The 23264-nt window shown below is 41.8% G+C and overlaps 1 protein-coding gene across 1 annotated transcript in view; it reads right to left on the bottom strand.

Annotated features, from left to right (window-relative positions):
* The window catches only part of RGSL1 (regulator of G protein signaling like 1), a 60452-nt gene that overhangs the window by 5754 nt on the left and 31434 nt on the right, over window positions 1-23264 (bottom strand). The window contains exons 11-19 of the mRNA XM_027564129.1: window positions 20474-20579; window positions 16604-16797; window positions 14096-14213; window positions 13589-13703; window positions 10938-11064; window positions 9204-9375; window positions 6134-6272; window positions 5768-5892; window positions 2765-2874 (exon numbers count right to left, since the gene is read on the bottom strand). Coding sequence (XP_027419930.1) covers window positions 2765-2874; window positions 5768-5892; window positions 6134-6272; window positions 9204-9375; window positions 10938-11064; window positions 13589-13703; window positions 14096-14213; window positions 16604-16797; window positions 20474-20579 — 1206 coding nt within the window. The remainder of the gene's footprint in view (window positions 1-2764; window positions 2875-5767; window positions 5893-6133; window positions 6273-9203; window positions 9376-10937; window positions 11065-13588; window positions 13704-14095; window positions 14214-16603; window positions 16798-20473; window positions 20580-23264) is intronic.

Genomic DNA, 23264 nt, shown 5'->3' with positions numbered 1-23264 from the left:
TTGCAGCCAAAGATGGAGAAGCTCTATACAGTCACCAAAAATAGACCAGGAGCTGACTGTGGCTCAGATCATGAGCTCCTTATTGCCAAATTCAGACTTAAATTGAAGAAAGTGGGGAAAACCACTAGACCATTCAGGAATGACCTAAATCAAATTCCTTATGATTATACACTGGAAGTAAGAAATAGATTTAAGAGATTAGATCTGATAGAGTGCCTGATGAACTATGGAATGAGGTTCGTGACATTGTACAAGAGACAGGGATCAAGACCATCCCCATTGAAAAGTAATACAAAAAAGCAAAATGGCTGTCTGGGGAGGCCTTACAAATAGCTGTGAAAAGACGAGAAGTGAAAAGCAAAGGAGAAAAGGAAAGATATAAGCATCTGAATGCAGAGTTCCAAAGAATAGCAAGAAGAGATAAGAAAGCCTTTCTCAGCCATCAGTGCAAAGAAATAGAGGAAAACAACAGAATGGGAAAGATTAGAGATATCTTCAAGAAAATTAGAGATACCAAGGGAACATTTCATGCAAAGATGGGCTTGATAAAGGACAGAAATGGTATGGACCTAACAGAAGCAGAAGATATTAAGAAGAGGTGGCAAGAATACACAGAAGAACTGTACAAAAAAGATCTTCACAACCAAGATAATCACAATGGTGTAATCACTGACCTAGAGCCAGACATCTTGGAATGTGAAGTCAAGTGGGCCTTAGAAATCATCACTACGAACAAAGCTAGTGGAGGTGATGGAATTCCAGTTGAGCTCTTTCAAATTCTGAAAGATGATGTGAAAGTGCTGCACTCAATATGTCAGCAAATTTGGAAAACTCAGCAGTGGCCACAGGACTGGAAAAGGTCAGTTTTCATTCCAATCCCAAAGAAAGGCAAAGAATGCTCAAACTACCACACAATTGTACTCATCTCACAGGCTAGTAAAGTAATGCTCAAAATTCTCCAAGCCAGGCTTAAACAATACGTGAACCATGAACTTCCAGATGTTTAAGCTGGTTTTAGAAAAGGCAGAGGAACCAGAGATCAAATTGCCAACATCCGCTGGATCATCAAAAAAGCAAGAGAGTTCCAAAAAAACATCTATTTCTGCTTTATTGACTATGCCAAAGCCTTTGCCTGTGTGGATCACATTGAACTGTGGAAAATTCTAAAGAGATGGGAATACCAGACCACCTTGACCTGCCTCTTGAGAAACCTGTATGCAGGTCAGGAAGCAACAGTTAGAACTGGACATGGAACAACAGACTGGTTCCAAATAGGAAAAGGAGTACGTCAAGGCTGTATACTGTCCCCCTGCTTATTTAACTTCCATGCAGAGTACATCATGAGAAACGCTGGGCTGAAAGAAGCACAAGCTGGAATCAAGATTGCCGGGAGAAATATCAGTAACCTCAGATATGCAGATGACACCACCCTTACGGCAGAAAGTGAAGAGGAACTAAAAAGCCTCTTGATGAAGGTGAAAGAGGAGAGTGAAAAAGTTGGCTTAAAGCTCAACATTCAGAAAACGAACATCATGGCATCCAGTCCCATCACTTCATGGGAAATAGATGGGGAAACAGTGGAAACAGTGTCAGACTTTATTTTTCTGGGCTCCAAAATCACTGCAGATGGTGATTGCAGCCATGAAATTAAAAGACGCTTACTCCTTGGGAGAAACGTTACGACTAACCTAGATAGCATATTCAAAAGCAGAGACATTACTTTGCAAACAAAGGTCCATCTAGTCAAGGCTATGGTTTTTCCAGTGGTCATATATGGATGTGAGAGTTGGACTGTGAAGAAAGCTGAGCGCCGAAGAATTGATGCTTTTGAACTGTGGTGTTGGAGAAGACTCTTGAGAGTCCCTTGGACTGCAAGGAGATCCAACCAGTCCATTCTAAAGGAGATCAGCCCTGGTGTTCTTTGGAAGGAATGATGCTAAAGCTGAAACTCCAGTACTTTGGCCACCTCATGAGGAGTTGATTCATTGGAAAAGACTCTGATGCTGGGAAGGACTGGGGGCAGGAGGAAAAGGGGATGACAGAGGATGAGATGGCTGGATGGCATCACCGACTCAATGAACGTGAGTTTGAGTGAACTCCGGGAGATGGTGATGGATAGGGAGGCCTGCCGTGCTGTGATTCATGGGGTCGCAAAGAGTTGGACACGACTGAGCGGCTGAACTGACTGAGCACTATAAAATAGATTTGCTTCCCTGGTGGCTCAGACAGTAAAAGATCTGCCAGCAATGTGGGAGACCCAGGTTTGATCCTTGGGTCAGGAAGATCCCCTAGGAGGGCATGGCAGTCCACTGAAGTATTCTTGCCTAGAGCATCCCATGGACAGAGGATCCAGGTGGGCTACAGTCCATGGGGTCACAAAGCATTGGACACAACTGAGTGACTAAGACTTTTGCTCTTTCAAATGGTAGGGCTGGATGGAGACAGTTGGAGGAGGAACCTTCATCCGTGGTAGTGAAGTAGCTTGCCACCTCTGTTACTGACCAGAGTCTGAGACCTATGTCCCCAGAGGCACCCCGGGAGATACTGCCGGGGAGCAGTGTGTGGGTGGGGTACCCTTTTGCTAGCACTGAGAGCCACAGATAAAATAAGGTGTTAATGCTTCTCTGAGGGCCAAGTTGATAAGATGGCTGCCCCCCAACAAATGCCCTTTGTGAAGTCTTAGAGCTGGTCCTTCTGGGCTTTGCTCTCCCTCCGTGAGTCTCGTCTGCTAGAGAACGGGGCTGCGGGTCACAGTGAAGCTTACCTCCACTCCAAGGAGGGCACTTGTACACAGGTTTGGGAGAAATTATTATGTCCTTGAACTTCTTTCCCATGTACTGGAAGTAAGACTGGATTGCCTTCCAGGCACAAAACCTGTGAGAAAAATGGCTTCGGGTCACAGAGAGAAAACTACCCACTGAAGGGGCTGGACCACTGAGCACAGAGGAAGTGGGTGGGGACCAGTCCTCACAGAGATGGGGTCATGTCCTACGGAGAGGAGGAGAGCCCTGGGCCTCAGAGTGCTGCCTGCCAGAGGCCCTCTGAGGCCGCCTCTTTGTCCAGGCCCGGCTCCAGGGAATGCCTGGCCTGGGTGGGATGTTAGGACTTCCTTCTGGAGTCACCAGTGAATGGAGTCTGTAAAGAATGTGCAGCACTGAGGCCTGGGTGGGGCTAACTGCTGGGATGCTGACTTCTGCCTTAGACTGGGGCGGGGGGGGGGGGGGGGGCAGCGGGGGCGAGGGGTGGATGCGGGTGGGGGCGGGGTGAAATCACTATCTATAACCCTACCTGGAACAGTCAGAATGTCTGACTGGCCTCCTCCAGGGGCCTGATTCTTAGTTTCCAACCTGTCCCTTAACTGGGGGCTGTGATCCCCTCAGCTCATTCCCCAGAGTCCTTTCCCTGGAGTAGACCCTGGTTCCTCATGTAGACTCACTGCAACCTGGGAACTCTCGGTCCCTAGAAACCCTGGAACATTCCCCACCCTTCCTCCATGGCCTCTAACCCTTTGCTGTCTGTCAGCCTGCCCTTGGATGGCGACCTCTTGGAGGTCGGTCTTGGTGTCTTGACCTCCACCCTTCCTCCTCCTCCCTGAATGGTACTCTGTTCATTCACAGTTGGTTTTTCCCATTCCGCTTACTGAACTGGGTGTCCCTTTCATCATGAACCACCCACTACGCCACAAATGCGTTCTTTATGGTGCTTAAGAGACCAAGAGACCTGGCTTCTAGTCCTGGTTTTACTTACCAAGTGATCCTGGGCGAGTCCCTTAATCACTCTGAACCTCAGTTTCCTCATCTATAAAATAGTGACAGTAAGACTTTGCCCCACCCACCTCACAGTGTTGATGAGAGGCTGTCTGGGGTAAAGTGCATGAACACAGTTTGCACAACATGAAACTCTTGTAAGTGCACAGGAAAGGAAGTAAAGAACCGGCTCCACGAGGATTAGGGATTCGAAGCCTGCCTGAAGCACCTCTGTCCTTCCTTAATAGGTCTGAGGAAGAGCTGAGCACGGACTCCAACCAGGAACAGCATGTATTTCTCAGGGGCTTCTAAATGTCTGGAAAGTTTCAGGATGAGTTTCCATTGAGTCCTGGTTTGGAGAACTAGAATCAAGTTTAGATTTAAGTGCTAGATAAAAATTGGTGTTCAAAAGGCTAACCTGGGAGCTTCGCTGTTGGTCTAATGGTTAAGACTCTGTGCTTTCACTGCAAGGGGTACAGGTTCGATCCCTGGTCGAGGAACTAAGTTCTGCATGCCACGTGGTGTGGACACACACAAATAATAATAATAAAAAATAAAACAAAAGGCTAAACTGATTATCTTGATCTTAGATTTTTGTATTTTTTTAATTCTACATTAAATAATTTATTATCTTGGTGATTTTAAAGTAAAGGCTAATGATGGGTAAACAACCTGTGGTTTAGTCGCTGAGTCATGTCCAACTATTATGACCCCATGGACTATAGCCTGCCAGGCTCCTCTGTCCATGGGATTCTCCAGGCAAGAATATTGAAGTGGAGCCATTCTCTTCTCCAGGGGATCTTCCTGACTCAGTGACTGAATCCAGGCCTCCTGCATTGCAGGCAGATTCTTTACTGACTGAGCTACAAGGGAAGTGTAAACAACCTTTACTTCTATTTTAATAAACAAAAAAAATTTTTTTTTGTAGGAGAGGGAAACCCTTAGGAGTCAGAATCACAAAATAGTCTAAATGTCCAAATCAGCCTGGTCTGGGAACATTTCAGCCAGCTGTCCTCTGGTCACTATCCCCTAGGGTACTGCCTGTCACTATGTTGATGGCATGAGCTGGAGCTGGAGTAGATCACAGGAGTTAATAACTGGCTGGGAAGACTGTGAGGACCTGGGCTAGTCTCTCAGCCCAAGCCGTGACAAGTAGGTTCTGAAAGCAGTGGGCCTCAAGTTGTATCTGTCACGCAGCCGTTTGGTTAGTTTAATGTTTGTATTTTGACCTTCACAGATTCCTCACCATGTTTTCACTTTGAGTTAATGGCCACATTTGCTACTTTAATCTTGAGAGATATGGCATGCAAATCTGATTGTCCATCTCCTTTGAAAATGGAAATATCTAATAGTCGTGCCCCTAGTGATAATTATGGGATTTCAGCCTAACAGAGCAAAGGTTTTCTGGTTACTGCCTCCATGAGACTCCTTAAGCACAAATACAATTGTGTTAGTCTTGACAGAATTTACCCCCCAAGTACTTGCAGTCCACTCTCATCCTTGGGGCTTTCCCAGGTGGGGATAATGGTAAAGAACCTGCTTGCCAATGCAGGAGATGTAAGAGACGCAAGTTCGACACCTGGGTCGGGCAGATCCCCTGGAGGAGGAAATGGCAATCTACTCCAGTATTCTTGCCTTGAGAATTCCCATGGACAGAGGAGCCTGATGGGCTGCAGTCCATGGGGTGGCAAAGAGTCAGACACGACTGAAGCAACTGAGCACACACGTACCCTCATCTTTAGGTGAGGAACCGAAACCCCGAAACCTAAGAAACCTAACACCTCTTCCAAGCAAGCCCAGAAGAGAGGGGGGAGCCAGTTACCCACCCCTTGCATGGCCTTCCACCCTCTGACTCAGTGTTCAGTGTGAGGGATAGAGTGGGTGAGCAGGAGAAGGATATACCACTGTAGTTCCCACGAAAGTAGAAACTGAAACAGAGGGCTAGAGGAAGACAGAAAGGTCTCTCAAAAGTCAAATGTGTTTTTCTGACCTCATGGTCCTCAGATGAAGGGAGAAATTACCTTTTCCAGAAGTACATAATGATGGGGAAGACAGACATAATAGCCCCATGGAAGATGCTCCGATCCAGGCGGCCGTCTGAAATGGCAGTAAGGATCGCGTCCTTCTGGGCATCAGAGATGTTCACCTACCCGCAGAGTGGGAGCCTGTCACTGGCAGAGGTTCCAGGGAAGGCAGGAAACCTCTTTTGGACCTCAGGACTTTTAAGACCATCCCCTCCCCAAAGGCAGAAGTTTTTAATGGGACTGCTAGGTAAAGGTCATCGGGTTGACCCAGACTTAGGAGGTGCCTTATGAAAGCTTTCAGGATTCTTGTAGGGGCCAATGCTTCTTGGCAAAAGGCCAGAGAGGAGTGGGGGTCCTCCTTACTCTCAGCCTTGGAGGGACATCTGCATGCAGGTACAGCTTTAGGATGATACTAATTTTGGACTTCATTAGGATCACATCATTTTCGTTGTATGCCCGATTGACTTGTAGCACACGAGCTGAACTCACCAAATCATTAAATCTAAAAAGAAGTAGTAAAGAGGAAATCAGCAAGGAAAAAAAGCAAAATTAAACAGTGTTTCTGGCCCAGATCTATTTCTGTCCTAAAAACATAAGAGCTAGTCCTGAGCCAGGTCATTCATTCAATCATAATTCATCCATTGGCAAATGTTGAGCACCTACCACATGTCACAGGTTATGCCAAGTGCTTCTTCAAGTATATTTCTTCACTGCAAGCTCCTTTATTTATCCCATCCTCCCTTCTTTACCCGTCCTGGAGCTTTCATCGGTTTTGCCTGCAACTATTTCAAGAGCTAAGTGTTATCTTGCTATTTTTTCCCCTCCTGTGCTGACCCTCTCACAATTACCACCGCTCTCTGAAGCAACATATTCCTTTCCTTAATTTTTTTTATTATAGTAAAATATGCAGGACATAAGATTTCCAGTTTAATCATTTTTAAGTGTAGAGGTCAGTGACATTAAGTACATCCATATAAACTGTGAAATCATCACCATCAACTGACTCCAGAACTGTTTTCATTTTCCCAAACTAAAACTCCATACACAACAAACACTAACTCCCATTTCGCCTTTCCTCCAGCCCCTGGCAGCAACTACTTTTTGTCTTCTAGCAGTATATTCTTTTACTAATCAAAATATCTGTCAGTTATACCTTAAGTACACAGCATACTTCTCTCAGGCCATTTTAAATCTTAACCATTTAAAATCTTCTTAAGAGTAGAGTACCATGGGCCTCCCATTATCAGCCTATTCTGCATGTCCATTCATATACTTGATCAGTGGGTAGTTATTAAGGTTTTACTCTGTGCTGGTGCAGTTCCAGGAGCAGGGGTTCAGCAGTGAACACAGTAAACAATATCCTGCTTTCCAGGAACTCATAATCAGTGAGAGGAAGAAGACACATTTAAGTAAACAGATGAATAATTCAATATGCAGTAGAATGCTAAGGAGACAACAAAAGGGGATGAGTGACAGGAAAGGGGGCAGGCACTGAGACTTGTACAACGAAAAAGAAAAAGACAGTCATCTGAAGATCCGAGGGCAGGGGTGCAAAGGCTCTGAGGCAGGCACCATCTTGGGAGGGCACTGGTAAGACACAGCAGAGACCCTCCTTGCTAGAGCTTGGGGTGAGTGGCAGGTAGCATGAGGTAAGCTCCAAGATACAGACAGGCTCTGTTCATCAAGGCTCTTTAGGCAGTGAGAGGATGTCTGGACTTCCTGCCAGCGGGAATGGGAAGCTGCTGGCACGCTTTAAACAGGAGAGTGATATAATCGTTCTACGCTGAGAAAAGGCTGCTCTGGTGGCTGTGTGGACAAGTTTGTAGAGGGCAAGTGAGAAAGCAGAGATGATGGTGGCAGGACTTGGAGCACCAGGGAGGGCTGTTTACGCTGGTATTATTTTTCTGCCCCTCACTCGCCTCCCCCTTGAACACTTAAAAAAAAAAACAACAAAAACCCTCACTAACCGCTACTCATCCTTCAAAGTTCAGCTTAGGTGACCTGTCTCCCAAGAAACCGCTCCTAAGCACTCAGTTGTCTACATGTACTTCCTGGGCTTGACTTGACAACTATCATCCTACTTCTTAACTTCCATTTGTGTTTTTTCTCTGCCATCCCATTAGTCGGTGGGGTCTTGGAGAACAGAGAACATGCCTTAGCAGGTTTTTTTTTTTTTTATATCTGCAATGCTAAATTCAGTGCCTAAGAAATAATAAACAAGCAATAAATATATGTGGAACTGAGCCAAACCCTTCCTTGGGGTACCAGTGGGAGATCTCTTAACCAAACACCCCTAACTGGTGTGCTGAGTTACCAGGTAGGTGCCCTGCACATCTAAAGAACACATTGCCTGATCCTGATGGCATACCACCATACGCACTGCTGGGACCTTTTCATGAACTTGCTCGCTTTTCTGTAACTAACTGAGGCAAATAGTTACAGAGAGCTGTTCATATCTCTTCCCAAATATTTTTGCCTGTTGTTACTTTAATTTGTAATTTATGAAAATTGACAAACTATGAACATGAAAAGAAAAGGAATTTGTTGTTTTTGTGAAAACAAATTTGAATGCTTTGGGATGTTTCAATAAAGGCAAGTTTCTATATAAAAAATTGCTCTTGGGACTTCCCTGAGGCCCAATGACTAAGACTACCCACTTTCAATGCAGTGCATGAGGGTTCAACCCCTGGTGGGGGAACTAAGATCCCACATGATAACATAAATTTTAAAAACTGTATTAAAAAATGGCTAATGAGATCAGCTAGACTCCAATTTTTAAAAATTAAAAAATTAAAAATTACTCCTGAGTTAGATAGGTGTGGAAGGCAATTTTAAATGTTGAAAAAGTAAGTATAAAAATCCAGAAGGATTAAATTGCTTTGCAGTAACTATAGTTTCTCCCTCCACTACAGAAGAGAAAAGTTAGAAATAGTAGATCACATTTTGGGTATGGTATACACAAGAAAAATATGTAGACCTCCAATTAGTGGAATGGTTTTGGCTTTACTTCAAGTTTTACAGGTAAATTTACATGAATATGTTTTAACTTAAAATTTATCTGCTTAATGTCATACATTCATACACACACATTTTATTGTTATACTTCCTTGCTTTAATGAAAGAACTATTGGTCCAGTTATGCAACATAGTGGACATCTATCATATTAACAAATAATAGGGAAAAACTGCTCCACTTTCTGGGTATAAATAAGTGCATTTCAATAGCGGGAACTGCAGAATATGGAGGAGCTTTTAAGATCGAGGGGAAAGAATGGTGGGCATGGATTCAGGGACCTTACATAGTGAGGTTTTCAGGTGGGGACTGCTGCCTGGCAGAGCTGAAGTCCTTGTGTCTCTTCCAGGCCACTGCAGTCTTTGCTGAGAGGAACTAAGTGTGGAAAGCCATGAGGGGAAGGAGAAATAGGAAACTTACTTTTCCATTTCAGAAAAGAAATAGAAATCATTGACGGCATAGTTGATGATGATAATCCTGTGACCAAATACCCGGCGCTTCATAAGGACTATGTCTCCATTTTCATGATCTGTGCTCCGGACACTGGGATTTGGCATTGGGCGTCCTGATATGTTTGGGGCTGTGGAGAAATCTGAGAGGGGGAGAGGGAGGAAGAGAGAGAGACAGAGGAATCAACATTTATCAATGGGATCATTGGTCACAATTCTATAAAAATAGCAAGAATACTGACTAAACCTTCTACATGTACATGCTGTGTGTTTGGAGTGGGTTGCCAGGCCCTCCTCCAGGCGAATCTTCCCCATCCAAGGATCAAACCCATGTCTCTTACATCTCCTGCAATGGCATGGGGGGTTCTTTACCACTAATGCCACCTGGGAAGCCCCTACCCTTTTATAGCACTTACTATTGCCAAGAATAGTTCTAAGAGGCTTTACATGTATTAACTCACTTAATTCTCACAACAACACAATTGTTATTTCCATTATACAGATGAGGCACAAAGTCACTTATGCAGGATCCTCCAGTTAGAAAGTGGCAGATTCAAATCTAGGCAATCTGGCTCCAATATCTGTGACTCTCATTTTATGTCTTGCCCTAAAAATGGGATGCCATAAGGGCAGATCATATGCTGCAAATTCACTACTGTATCTCCAGCACCTGGAAAAGTGCTGGCCACACTGTGGACTCTCAAAAAGTGCACTGAATGAACAAATGAACTAATGAATGAGGTAGTTGAATAAATCCATACAAACAACATGAGGAAGTAGTTTTGTAACATGTGAGAATTCAAAGTTCTTGAGACTGATCATTACCTGTCTTTTCTGGCTTCTGAAATAGAATGCACTGGGCTCACATCCTCACTATGTGGAACTAGGCTTGCTTTCATACCCAGGACCTGGAGTTCTTGCTAGACCCCAGGCTAATGCAAGCATTGAAAGCAAACAGGACCCTGCAGGGCCTTCCCAGGGACAGACACCTCCACCTCCACTCCCCATGTGCCCTGCCTCTTGTTTATAGAAAAGCTTTAGCCTCCTGGGCCTTCTCTGAGTTCCAAAGAACAAATTGAATCAGAGAAGTGAGAAAATGCAGCAGCAACTAAGGAAAAGAGTCAAGCAAGACAAAATAATAGTAGTTATCTGTAGTTTATCCAACCAAGGACGTTTGATTCCTCTTCAAAGGCTATAGATAATAATCTATATGAGCCATATCCTTGAGTTGTTTTTTGGACACTAAAACCCCAATCAGGTGAAAGAAGTTAATTGCATGCTGACCACCAGCATGTAGATCCCAGACCAATATGAACCAGAAGGTTGATGAGGTTGACCCGCAATTACCTCACTACCAACCAATCAGAAGAATATCAATGAGCTGATCAGGTACCCTGCAACCCTCTCCCTCATCTTGCCTTTAAAAATCCTTCCCTAAAAGGCAACAGGAGTTCGGGTCTTTTGAGCATGAGCTGCCCATGCTCCTTGCTTGGCTCTGTGTTGGATGCCTCGCAAAAAATGCTATACCTTTCTTCACCACAACTCAGTGTTAGAAGACTGGCTGTGCTGCAGGTAAGTGAGTGAACCCAGGTGTGGTTCTGCAGTAGCATGACATAAAGCAGTAAGCTCTGTAGCTTCTTACCTGGGTTAACCCTTGTAGCTAAAATATCAACAGGGAAGAGGAATAAATAGAGAAGTGACTTACTTTCCTTGTTGTGTACTTCCAGGTGAAGATAGTCTTCAAGTTCCTGGCGCTTATGGGGATGAGACATAAATCTGCGGTAATTACAAAAGCTCCTAATAAAGCTGATCATCTTCAGCCAACCTCTCTTCTGGGGAAAGAGAAAGGAGAGTCACATATTCATTAGCATAGCCTGCTGTTCACTGAGTCTACTATGTGCCAGAAACTTGACATTCATCACATTGAATCCTCACATCTCCTTTAAAAAGAGTAAGTTTTAGCCTCAATTTAAAAGTAAGGAAACTCAGGTCAAAGAACTTATATAACCTTCCCCAGAATAAGCCAGAATCACCCAGGCATGGTTGAGGCCACTGACAATGTTCTTTCTACCATAGTCTTCCTACAGTGAAGATTTGAGATGTCATGAATGGGAGAGGGCATGTGAGAGCTAAAAACAGAAAGAGACAGAGGACAGAGATAAGCATGACTCACAGGAAGGGGAATAATAGCTCAAGCAGATTTTGAAATGTTGAAGAAATAAGGAAATGAGTAAATCATTTCTAAGCATTATAAAAGGAAAATATAACTACACATGCAGACACTCATACACTACCCCCCCCCCCCAAAACACAGGGACACATTAAAAATACATGTTACATTTCCTCACCTATTTCTTAATAGATTACCAGTGACAATTCTCTAGTTTATTTACCCCTTGAAATGGCAACCCACTCCAGTGTTCTTGCCTGGAGAATCCCAGGGACTGGGGAGCCTGGCGGGCTGCTGTCTATGGGGTCGCACAGAGTCAGACACGACTGAAGTGACTTAGCAGCAGCAGCAGCAAGCTGATATTCAGAGCCAGAGAGAATCTTGATTAACTAGTTCAGTTGTCTCATTTCATAGAGAGGAAACCTCAGTGTAAGCTTGGCTTTGGAGAGCTAGTGAATGAATGAATTTTAGTTGCTAATTTGTGTCCGACTCTTTTATGACCCCATGGACTGTAGCCCACCAGGCTCCTCTGTCCATAGGATTTCCCAGGCAAGAATACTGGAGTGGCTTCATTTCCTTCTCCAGGGTACCCTCCTGGAGATCCCTCCAGGGATCAAACCCTCAGTCTTCTGCAGGTGGATTCTTTAATGCTGAGCCACTTGGGAAGCCCATAGTGAGTCAGTGGCAAAGCATATAAACTACTGGATTTAGTGTCAGAAGTTTTGAGTCTGGAGCCTATCTTCACCTTAATTGGGTAATTTGGGTCAACTTCCTTAATGTATGTCTCAATGTCTCCATGTGAAAGATAGAAACAATAGCCTTTAGGGTTATGGTGAAGGTTAGTCATAATATATGTATATCACTGTGTGCAGTGCTCAGCACAAAGCAGGAACAAGTACATGCTGAGTCCTTTTTACACCTTCTTAACTAACAGGAACTGACAAGACTTGAATTAAAACTCAGCATCCTGGTGTTGGATGCAGTATTCTTTTCACTCTCCCAAATGATTGAGTTGACCCACATATGGAGGAAATAAAAAGGAGAAAGAAGGGAGCAGCATGTTATCATACCTGGGGGTCTGCATCAGTGGGCATAGGCATTATTTTTTCACTATCCTAATATAATTGTTTTTATTTCACCCAGTGGGTATATAATTTGATATAGTTGTGACTATAATACATATATGATTTGGAGTTTGTTGGGTTAAAAAATTTCTTTGTCACATCTTTTTAAAAAAAATTGAATGAAAATTTCTTTAAACTGTACTCTACAATTTTCAAAAACTTCACACATATGATTTCATATAGTCCCATAATAACTCTTCCTTCCTGACCCTTATCTTGTCCCTCCCTACCTTTCTTTCCTCACTGGTAACCATAATTTCTTCCCTATATCTGTGAGTGGCATAGGCATTCTTTCCAGAGATTCTCTGGCATGATCTTTAGTGTCAAATAGAGTTGGGTGCAAATCTTTCTGATGACCAGTTCTACAACATGCTGATCAAGTGATTATTTAAGAGGAGTATGTACTTTTTTTCTCAAACCCTATGAAGAGACTTTCCTGAATCATATTCCTGTCTCCTCTTTCTTTCCTTCTTCTGTCCTCCCATGGGAGAAAGCGTGAGTTCGATAATTGATGAGCTTGGAAGCAGGACAGGGCAGGCTTTGTTCTTTAGCCTCCAGAGTTCTCTCTGGGAGCTGCTGGTCTGCAGACACCTGTGTTCAGGCCTGCCTTTTGTCATACAGCAGGGAGCTCACCCAGCTAAGTGGGGGTCTAACTGTTCCTCTTTGTTAGTGACTGGACATGTAAGAAAGTAAGGGTACAGAGAGGATTATTAAACCCACTTGACTTCACAGCCAATCCATGTCCCCCAAGTCAGCTTTCAGTAGTTAAAAACAAACCAACAAACCAACATTTTGATCTCCATATGACCAGCCTCTGTGCCTGCCATTCAACTGGTTCTAATCACAAATAGTGAAGACAGGGGTTTCTTGAAATTCCCTCTGGGTAACAATTGCTCTGAGCCTCAAATTCTTCCGTTGTAAATGGGGATTTGAAAACCTATCCCAAAGAGTAGCTGCTTTGGTGAATAAATAAGCTAACAGTGCAACTCTTCTGCGTGGTCGGCAATGCCTAGGCGTGGTTTCCTGGTCCCCAGTCTTGTCTTTGCTATCTTCCCCACTGACCTGGGATTCCTGCAGGTAAACTGCCGTCTTTGAGGGCTTCTTGGGTGAAGGTATTGGTATTTCAGCTTCCTTCTCCAAAGGTTGAGGTGGAAACAGTTCTTGGTAATCTTTAAACCTGCAGCAGGAGACCAGGAATATTAAAGAATGCAAAAACATGGTACTTGAAAGATAACAGTCCAGGCAAACCTCTCTCAGCTTTTGGAGGAAGGGGAATTTGGTGAATGGTGAGATATTTAAAAACACTCCTCTAACCATTCCAATCCCTTGCTCATGTCAGTCTGTTCTTCCTGACCAATACTGTAGTGTTCCTCGCTCAGGGAGGTGAACAGAAATGTGTGTGTGTGTGTGTGTATGTGTGTGCAGGTAGGCAGGTAAGAGGGCAAGTTCAGCTTTTATTTTGTAGGGACGCTTGGCAGTGAACCGTGAGAGTAGACTCTGACACTAATGTGACTTTCAGAAGTCAAAGAGCAGCTCAGAGAATCACTGCCTTCACCCAGCAACACTCACCACTTTTCCTCCAGAGACCTCATGACGAAGCCCTGGAGCATTAACAACGTTGTCGTGCTGACATGATGCATGAGAGAGACTTCCTTGATAAGAGGGGCATTACACTGCAGCATTTGCTCTAGAAAATGCAAGAGAGAAGAAAAGTCATCATTTTCTTATGCACCATTTCTGAGGTGGCTAGGACTTTTTTCATCCAAGAGCCTTATGGTTCCTTGTTCTCAGTCTGGCCAGATTCAGCTCTCCACAATTTGTTTGAAAATCTCAAAAGTACATTTGGAATGCTATGTGTACACGTATTTGTAGAGCAAATACTTCCTGGGTTAGTCCATTCCAAATTTCAAAGATAAGTGCTTAAGGGGAAAGCAATATTTTAAAGGACTCCATTTCTGCAGCTAGTTTGAAGTTTTCAGTTAAGGAAGAGAATAGAGGAATAAAGGATTAAAGTTAAGTGGCTGAGGCAGATGGGAAATCCAAGATTACCAATAAATATTCTAAGGGCAATATGATTCTCCAGGAGTTCAAAGACTACTGTGTTCATTAAAAAGATTTAAAAGCTTATTAAGGACAGGATCTGCATATTCTTCTTTCTCTTCTAGCTCATTCAAAATGATGCACAAAACTTAATATCCTGAGACTCAACAAATAAATATTACTTATAAGTAAAGACCTGCCCATTTTAGCTTCCCTGGTGGCTCAGATGGTAGAGTGTCTGCCTGCAATGTGGGAGACCTGGGTTCGATCCCTGGGTCAGGAAGATCCCCTGCAGAAGGAAATGGCAACCCACTCTAGTACTCTTGCCTGGAAAATTCCATGGACAGAGGAGCCTGGTAGGCTACAGTCCCTGGGGTTGCAAACAGTCAGACATGACTGAGCAACTTCACAAGTAAAGACCTGCCCATTTACTGCTTTTTCTTCTTTCCTAATTTATAACCTATCTTGGTTTAACACAAGCAAAACACACACACAAGCCTATCTGTTCATCTGTTCCAAAACAGGAGGCTTCTTCATTGCTTTGCAAGAAGATTTGTTTACCTCCAGGATGGGATCATGCTCATCCCCTTTGGTTTTCCTCTAGAATTATAGGTCAGTACTTTACTTGCAGTTTCTGCTTCTGGACAAGATGAATTTACATGGATCAGATTTACCCTCCTGGCCTTAGGCAAGAAAATAAGACAAAACTTACGCAACAAAGATTTTCAGGGAGACAGTTCTCCTTCTCAGCACCTTTCAGTACTCTTTTCATCCCATAGATGGTGGATACTCTAGCTTTGCATCCTGCTAACACATGATTTTGGATCTAACTCCAGTCTACTTGATGTGAAGGATCAAATGACTGGAGTTTAATTCAAGTTTCACTAATTGGACAAGTTAGTTAACTTCTCCATGTTTTACTTTCCTCATTAGAAAAATGGAGTTATTTATCCCTACCTTCTAAGTTATTTATACCTATCTCTTAAGGATTAAATTAAATCCTACTTTCAGGGTTGAGAGGATATATTTCACAAACAAGTATAAGTATCTTCTTTTACTTGTGGTATTATATTTTGGATTTATTATTGTATTATTATTTTAGTTTTTCTATAGCGATTTTCCTACTTATAAAAAAACTAAATACTAACACATGTTAAGAATTTAAATAAAACTCTTGCTTCAAGCACATTCTGATTTTAACCCACTATCCATTCTGTCTTATCAATATTATACTTCAGGATGGTTACATATAAAAGAACAACAATGAATGTAGTTTTTTGGGCCTGTGTGTCTTTCTTTCAGTTTTATCTTTAAGAAAAAGAATGATAGATTTGATTTGTTTTTTCTTCTTTGAAACACTGCATGTTATCACTTATATGTGGAATCTAAAAATTTTAAAAAAATGAATATAACAGAACATAAACAGATTCACGGATATAGAGAATAAGCTAGTGGTTATCAGTGGGAAGAGGGGAGGGAGGTAGCACAAGATAGGAGGAGGGGATGAAGAGATATGAACTATGTTTAAGATAAATAAGATATAAGGATATGTTGTTGGATAAAGAAATGGCAACACACTCTAGTAATCTTGCCTGGAAAAACTGCATGGACAGAGGAGCCTGGTGGGCTGGTGTTCATGGGGTTGCAAGAGTCGGACATGACTTTGTGACTTCACCACGACCACCAAGGATGTATTATATAGCACAGGGAATATAGTCTTATATTAACTTTATATAATATAATACATAATAATATATAATATAGTAATTTATAATAACTTTAAGTGGATTATACTCTATAAAAATATTGAATCACTATGCCCTATATCTGAGACAAATCTAATGGAAATTAACTATACTTCAATTTTTAAAAGTGGATTTATTATTATTCTCTGCTTTCACCGTCTTCAGCTTTGTCTCAATACTGCCCCATGTGGCCGCTGCTCTGTTCTGCTTTCTCAGGGAGAGAGCAGTCTCTTCCCCAAACCTAAGATTCCAAAGGGTAAAGGAAACGATTTCAGGAGAGGAGAATGCATACCAGGAGAGTTTTTGCCGTGGAAGAAAGTCTTGATTACGTTTTCAAAGAGAGAATTATAAATCTTTTCATTTGTCTCAACGCTGATCTTCTGTATGGCGACCAGGAACTGCAATGGGGTTTCAGCCCTCCGTTCTCTGAGGAACTCCCTGAAGAACTCCAAGTGCTGTGTGTTTAGGAGGACTTCTGTCAAGTTTCTGGAAAACAAGAAAGCATCATTGGCAGAGAGAGAGAGACGGTGACCCTGGATTCTGCTCCAGTTAGGGAATGGGGAAGGGCCTCTGCCAGACTTCAGGGCTTTGGACTGTGACTGAAGAGCAGAGTGGATAAATTGGTTACTCTGCTTGTTTCCTAGAGATTAACTTAATGTACCCATCCTAAGCTTGGTCTAATCATTTGACAACCCCAATGGAAGAAGAGAAGGAGTATTTTAAAGGGGGCTTTTTTCTTTTCCAAGGAAAACTTCTTCCATTATGGATTCATTGGCAGTCATTTCAGCAAGACAGAGCATGAGTGACCAGCAGTTGTTATAGATCAATATTTCTAAATTTCCACTGCTGATTTCTTCGTTCACTGTTTCTTGTGTACAGGTGTTGCCCTAATGTTTCAACTCAATTCTCTTGACTCTTGCCTTAGGATTTGTTTCTGCTAGGTAATCTCTACATCCTCTGTGGTTTCAGTTTTCATTGACATGAGGAAGGGACTTTCACTGTTACGGTGAAGCTATCTCTCCAGTTTCTGTGAATTCCACTTCACAGTTTCGGCTGCCCATTGAACCTTATCTTTATGTCATTTGTCATTGGTAGAACCTTTCCATACAAATTCACAAGTTGTCCAACTTGTTCTTCTCCTGTTAAATACTTGTCTTGTTAAGAATGATGTTAGCTATAAGTTTTTTCTTTTTATTTATTTATTTAATTGAAGGATGATTGCTTTACAATATTGGTTTGATTTCTCTCATTCATCAACATGAATTAGCCATGAATTAGGTTCCTCTGTGTATGGGATTCTCCCAGCAAGAACACTGGAGTAGTTGCCATTTCCTTCTCCAGGGGATCTTACAAAGCCAGGGATCAACCCCGGGGTTTCCTGCAACTCCTGCCTTGGCAGATTCTTTTACCAGTGAGCATTGTGGGAAGCCCATGAATTAGCCACAGGTGTACATATGATCTCTCCCTCTTGAACCTCCCTCACATTTCCCACCCTTTCCCACCCCTTCAGGTTGTTACAGAGCCCCAGTTTGAGTTCCCTGAGTCAAACAGCAAATTTCCATTGGCTATCTATTTAATATATGGTAATGTATATGCATTCTCTCCATTCAACTCACCCTCTCATAAATGTACTTTTAAAGAATGAGATGATTCCCTTCTAAGTTTATTGAGAATTTTTATCATAAATGGATGCTAGATTTTATAAAATGCTTTTAATGCATCAATCGAGATACTTGTGTGAAGTTTTTCCCTTATTTTATTAACATGATGCATTGTATTAATTTATTTTCAGATGCATTATTTGCATTCCTGGAATAAATCCCACTTGGTTATGGTATATAATCCTTTTTAAATGTGGTTGAATTTGGTTTGCTAATATTTTATTGAGGATTTTCATACCTAGGTTTGAGAGGGTTATTGGTCTGCAGTTTTCTTATGATAATTTTGTTTGGCTTTGGGATCAGGATAATACTTGCTGCCTCATAAACATATTAGAAGTGTTCCTTTTTCCTCTATTTCCTCAAAGAGTTTGTAGACTATTGGTAGCATTTATTCTTTAAATATTTCATAGCTTTTTCCAGTGAAGCCATCTGTCTAGACTTTTATCTGTGAGATTTTAAATTATTAATCCAATTTCTTCTCTTGATATAGAGATTTACTCACATTTTCTATTTCTTGAGTCAGTTTCAGAAATTTGGGTATTTCTAGAAATTGCTCTATTTCATCTAATTGTCATTGTCATACTCCTTGCATTTTCTTACAAACAGGTTAGTTTCTTTAGGGTCAGTGGTCCTCTCTTCTGGTCCAGGTTTTGGAAATCTGTGTCACTTCACTTTTTCCCTTTTGTCAGTATAGTTAATGGTTTATCAGTTTTGTTAATCTTTACAAAAAACTTATTTGTGCTTGGATTTTCTCATTTTTCTTCTCTTCATATTATTGATTTCCACTCGTTTATTATTTACTTCCTTCTACTTCCCCCAAGTTTAGTCTGAATATATCATTCCACCACCTTTAGTCTCCATTGTTTTATTATTGAAGTATGGCTGATTTATAATATTATATTAGTTTCAGATATATATAGTATTCACAGACTTGAAAATACTAAATTTTCAAATAGACTTGAAAATCTGTTAAAACACAGAATACACAGGGTAAAGGGACATAAAACATAATAGTAGAAAGCTAGATTGGGGGAATTCCTGGGTGGTCTAGTGGTTAGGATTCCACACTTTCACTGCCAAGGGTGCAGGTTCAATCCCTAGTCAGGGAATTAAGTTCCCACAGCTGCATGGAGTGATCAAAAAAAAAGAAAAAGAAAAAAGAGAGAGAGAGAAGGAAAAGAAAAGACTTCTTTTATATTCAACTAAACTGCTGCTGCTAAGTCGTTTTAGTCGTGTCCGACTCTATGCGATCCCATAGATGGAAGCCCACCAGGCTCCCCTGACTGTGGGATTCTCCAGGCAAGAGTACTGGAGTGGGTTGCCATTTCCTTCTCCAATAAATGAAAGTGAAAAGTGAAAGTGAAGTCGCTCAGTCGTGTCCAACTCTTAGCGACCCCATGGACTGCAGCCTACCAGGCTCCGCCATCCATGGGATTTTCCAGGCAAGAGTACTGGAGTGGGATGCCACTGCCTTCTCCATCAACTAAACTAGGAACTACATATTTTTGTAGACATAGTGGAGAGTGGTGAATAGTACAAACTGGAACAGCAAAAGGAATAAATGATTGAACTTCAGGGAATAATTTTAGTTCCTTGAAGAGGAGGAAGCTCCATCTAGAGAATTTAGAAGAGACAGAGGACTTATAACCCTCAATGAACATTATCAATAACTGAAAACATACTTCTGGAAGCTTTCTCTATACAAAATATTCTGCCAGTGACATTGACTAACAAATTTGTATGTGCTAATACATCTCTATCATCTATAAGAGAACTTATCATACAGCCAGTCATTAGTAGATAATACTAAATTAAAAAAATAAGTGCCTGAATGAATGGCATGCATAAGAAAATTATCATCAAGTTGAGAAGGTGGAAAACATACTTAAAAAATTAAAAAGTAGTAAAAAATAGAACATGGTAAGTTCTTGTATTTTAAAAGTTTATTACTTCAGAGGAGGTAGAAGTCATAGCAGATACACAACTGGAGAACTTTATTTTGTAGAGATGGAGCTTATGCTAAGGTGAATGGAAAGAAAGAGTGGGCATTTCTGAAAGAAAAGATCACAGACTCTTTGTCTAGCATTGGGAACTTAGAGGCTGAGACAAGAAGTAAGGAGCTAGTTAGGAGACTACTACAGCTGTATGCAATCCACAAAAACACAAACTGGCAAGGACATCCATACAAAAATGTTTCTTGGGGTACTAGTCATAGCAATGGAAAAGTAAAGATAATATACATGTCCATTAAAAATATATAGTTAAATAAACCATGCAACATCCATAGTATGGAAGAAGGTAAATCTATTTATATTGACATGAAAGGATATCCATGATAGCTTGTTAAGTTTTAAAAAGTTATTGTATAATATACATTGCATGGTGCAAATTTTAGAAAATAAATAGTGATTTAAAATAACAAAGTATCCCTGTGCATGTACAGTATGATTAAGGAAAGCGTGTGCCTGAACATATTGTTGTGACCAGATCCTATGTCTTACCTGGGTCTTATCGAAGGCTTCCTCACATTAGCCCTTTTAAAGAATGACATTCTCCTTTTTGAGGGTAAAACCATCTTTGGTTCTCTGAAAATTTCTACAGTAAAATCTAAAAATAAAATTACAAAAGTGAGGAACATCATATTATAAAGAACACTGCAGACAGTAAGAAAGAACAAAGTGCGAAGGACATTATCATATATTGAATGCATGTAGAAAAACCAAAGTCCCCAGTGGCCAGTGGCCTGAGATAGCAGCTGTTACGGGGACTTGCTCCCTAAAACTCCCGTTCATGGATCACAGTCTTGTCGTGGCAAAGGGACTTATGTAATTCTATGAAGCTATGAGCCATGCTGTGCAAGGCCACCCAAGATGGATGGGTCATAGTGAAGAGTTCTGACAAAACCTGGTCTACTGGAGAAGCAAATGGTAACCCACTCCAGTATTTTGACTGGACTAACCCATGAACAGTATAAAAAGGCAAAAAGATATGACACTGGAATATGAACCCCCCAGGTTGGAAGGTGTCCAGTACACTACTGAAGAAGAGCAGAGGACAATTACGAATAGCTCCAGTAAGAGTGAAGCAGCTGGGCCAATGGAAACAATGCTCAGTTGTGGACATGTCTGGTGGTAAAAGGCTGATGCTATAAAGAAAATATTGCATAGGAACCTGGAATGTTAGGTCCATGAATCAAGGTAAATAGGACATGGCCAAGAAGGAGATGGCAAGAGTGAACATTGACATCTTCAGTTCAGTTGAGTTCAGTGGCTCAGTTGTGTCCGACTCTTTGTGACCCCATGAATCACAGCACACCAGGCCTCCCTGTCTATCACCAATTCCCAGAGTTCACCCAAACTCATGTCCATCGAGTCGGTGATGCCATCCAGTCATCTCATCCTTTGCCATCCCCTTCTCCTCCTGCCCTTAATCCCTCCCAGTATCAGGGTCTTTTCCAATGAGTCAACTCTTCGCATGAGGTGGCCAAAATACTGGAGTTTCAGCTTTAGCATCATTCCTTCCAAAGAAATCCCAGGGCTGATCTCCTTCAGAATGGACTGGTTGGATCTCCTTGCAGTCCAAGGGACTCTCAAGAGTCTTCTCCAACACCACAGTTCAAAAGCATCAATTCTTTGGCACTTAGCTTTCTTCACAGTCCAACTCTCACATTCATACATGAACACTGGAAAAGCCATAGCCTTGACTAGATGGACCTTAGTTGGCAAAGTAATGTCTCTGCTTTTGAATATGCTATCTAGGTTGGTCATAACTTTCCTTCCAAGAAGTAAGTGTCTTTTAATTTCATGGCTGCAATCACCATCTGCAGTGATTTTGGAGCCCCCAAAAATAAAGTCTGACACTGTTTCCACTGTTTCCCCATCTATTTTCCATGAAGTGATGGGGCCAGATGCCATGATCTTCGTTTTCTGAATGTTGAGCTTTAAGCCAACTTTTTCACTCTCCTCTTTCACTTTCATCAAGAGGCTTTTGAGTTCCTCTTCACTTTCTGCCATAAGGGTGGTGTCATCTGCATATCTGAGGTTATTGATATTTCTCCTGGCATTCTTGATTCTAGCTTGTGCTTCTTCCAGCCCAGCGTTTCTCATGATGTACTCTGCATAGAAGTTAAATAAGCAGGGGGACAGTATACAGCCTTGATGTACTCCTTTTCCTATTTGGAACCAGTCTGTTGTTCCCTGTCCAGTTCTAACTGTTGCTTCCTGACCTGCATATAGATTTCTCAAGAGGCAGGTCAGGTGGTCTGGTATTCCCATCTCTTTCAGAAATTTCCACAGTTTATTGTGATCCACACAGTCAAAGGCTTTGGCATCTTAGGTATCAGTGAACTAAAATGGATGGGAATGGGCAAATTTAATTCAGAAGTTCATTATATCTACTACTGTGGGCAAGAATCCCTTAGAAGAAATGGAGTAGCCCTTACAGTCAACAAAAGAGTCTGAAATACAGTACTTGGGTGCATCTCAGAAACAACAGAATGATCTTGGTTCATTTCCAAGGCAAACCATTCAACATCACAGTCATCCAAGTCTATGCTCTTACCACTGAAGCAAAAGCAGCTTAAGTTGACCAGTTCTATGAAGACCTACAAGACTTTCCAGAACTAACACCAAAAAAGATGTAGTTTTCATCATAAGGGATTGGAACACAAAAGTAGGAAATTAAGAAATATGCAGAATAACAGGTAAGTTTGGCCCTGAAGTACAAAATGAAACAGGGCAAAGGCTAAGAGAATTTTGTCAAGAAAATAAGCTGGTCACAGCAAACATCCTTTTCCAACAATGCAAGAGATGACTTTACACATGGACAGCACCCAATGGTCAATACAGTAATCAGATTATGTTCTTTGCAGCCAAAGATGGAGAAGCTCCATACAGTCAGCAAACACAAGATCTGGAGCTGATGGTGGCTCATGAGTTCCTTAGTGTAAAATTCAGATTTAAATTGAAGAAAGTAGGGAAAACCAGTAGGCCATTCAGGTATGACCTAAATCAAATCCTTTGGGATTATACAGTGGAGGTGACGAAAAGATTCAAGGGGTTAGATCTGATAGACAGAGTGCCTGAAGAACTATGGACAGAGGTTCGTAACACTGTATAGGAGGCAGTGACCAAAACCATCCCAAAGAAAAAGACATGCAAGAAGGCAAAATGATTGTCTGAGGAAGCCTTACAAATAGCTGAAACAAAGAAGAGAGGTGAAAGGCAAAGGAGGAAGGGAAAGATACACACAACTGAAGGCAGAGTTCCAAAGAAGAGCAAGGAGGGATAAGAA

The sequence above is a fragment of the Bos indicus x Bos taurus genome, chromosome 16, assembly GCF_003369695.1.
Source record: "Bos indicus x Bos taurus breed Angus x Brahman F1 hybrid chromosome 16, Bos_hybrid_MaternalHap_v2.0, whole genome shotgun sequence".
Taxonomy (NCBI): domain Eukaryota; kingdom Metazoa; phylum Chordata; class Mammalia; order Artiodactyla; family Bovidae; genus Bos; species Bos indicus x Bos taurus.
Note: the sequence above shows the minus strand (reverse complement) of the source record. Positions and strands in the feature narration are given on the sequence as shown.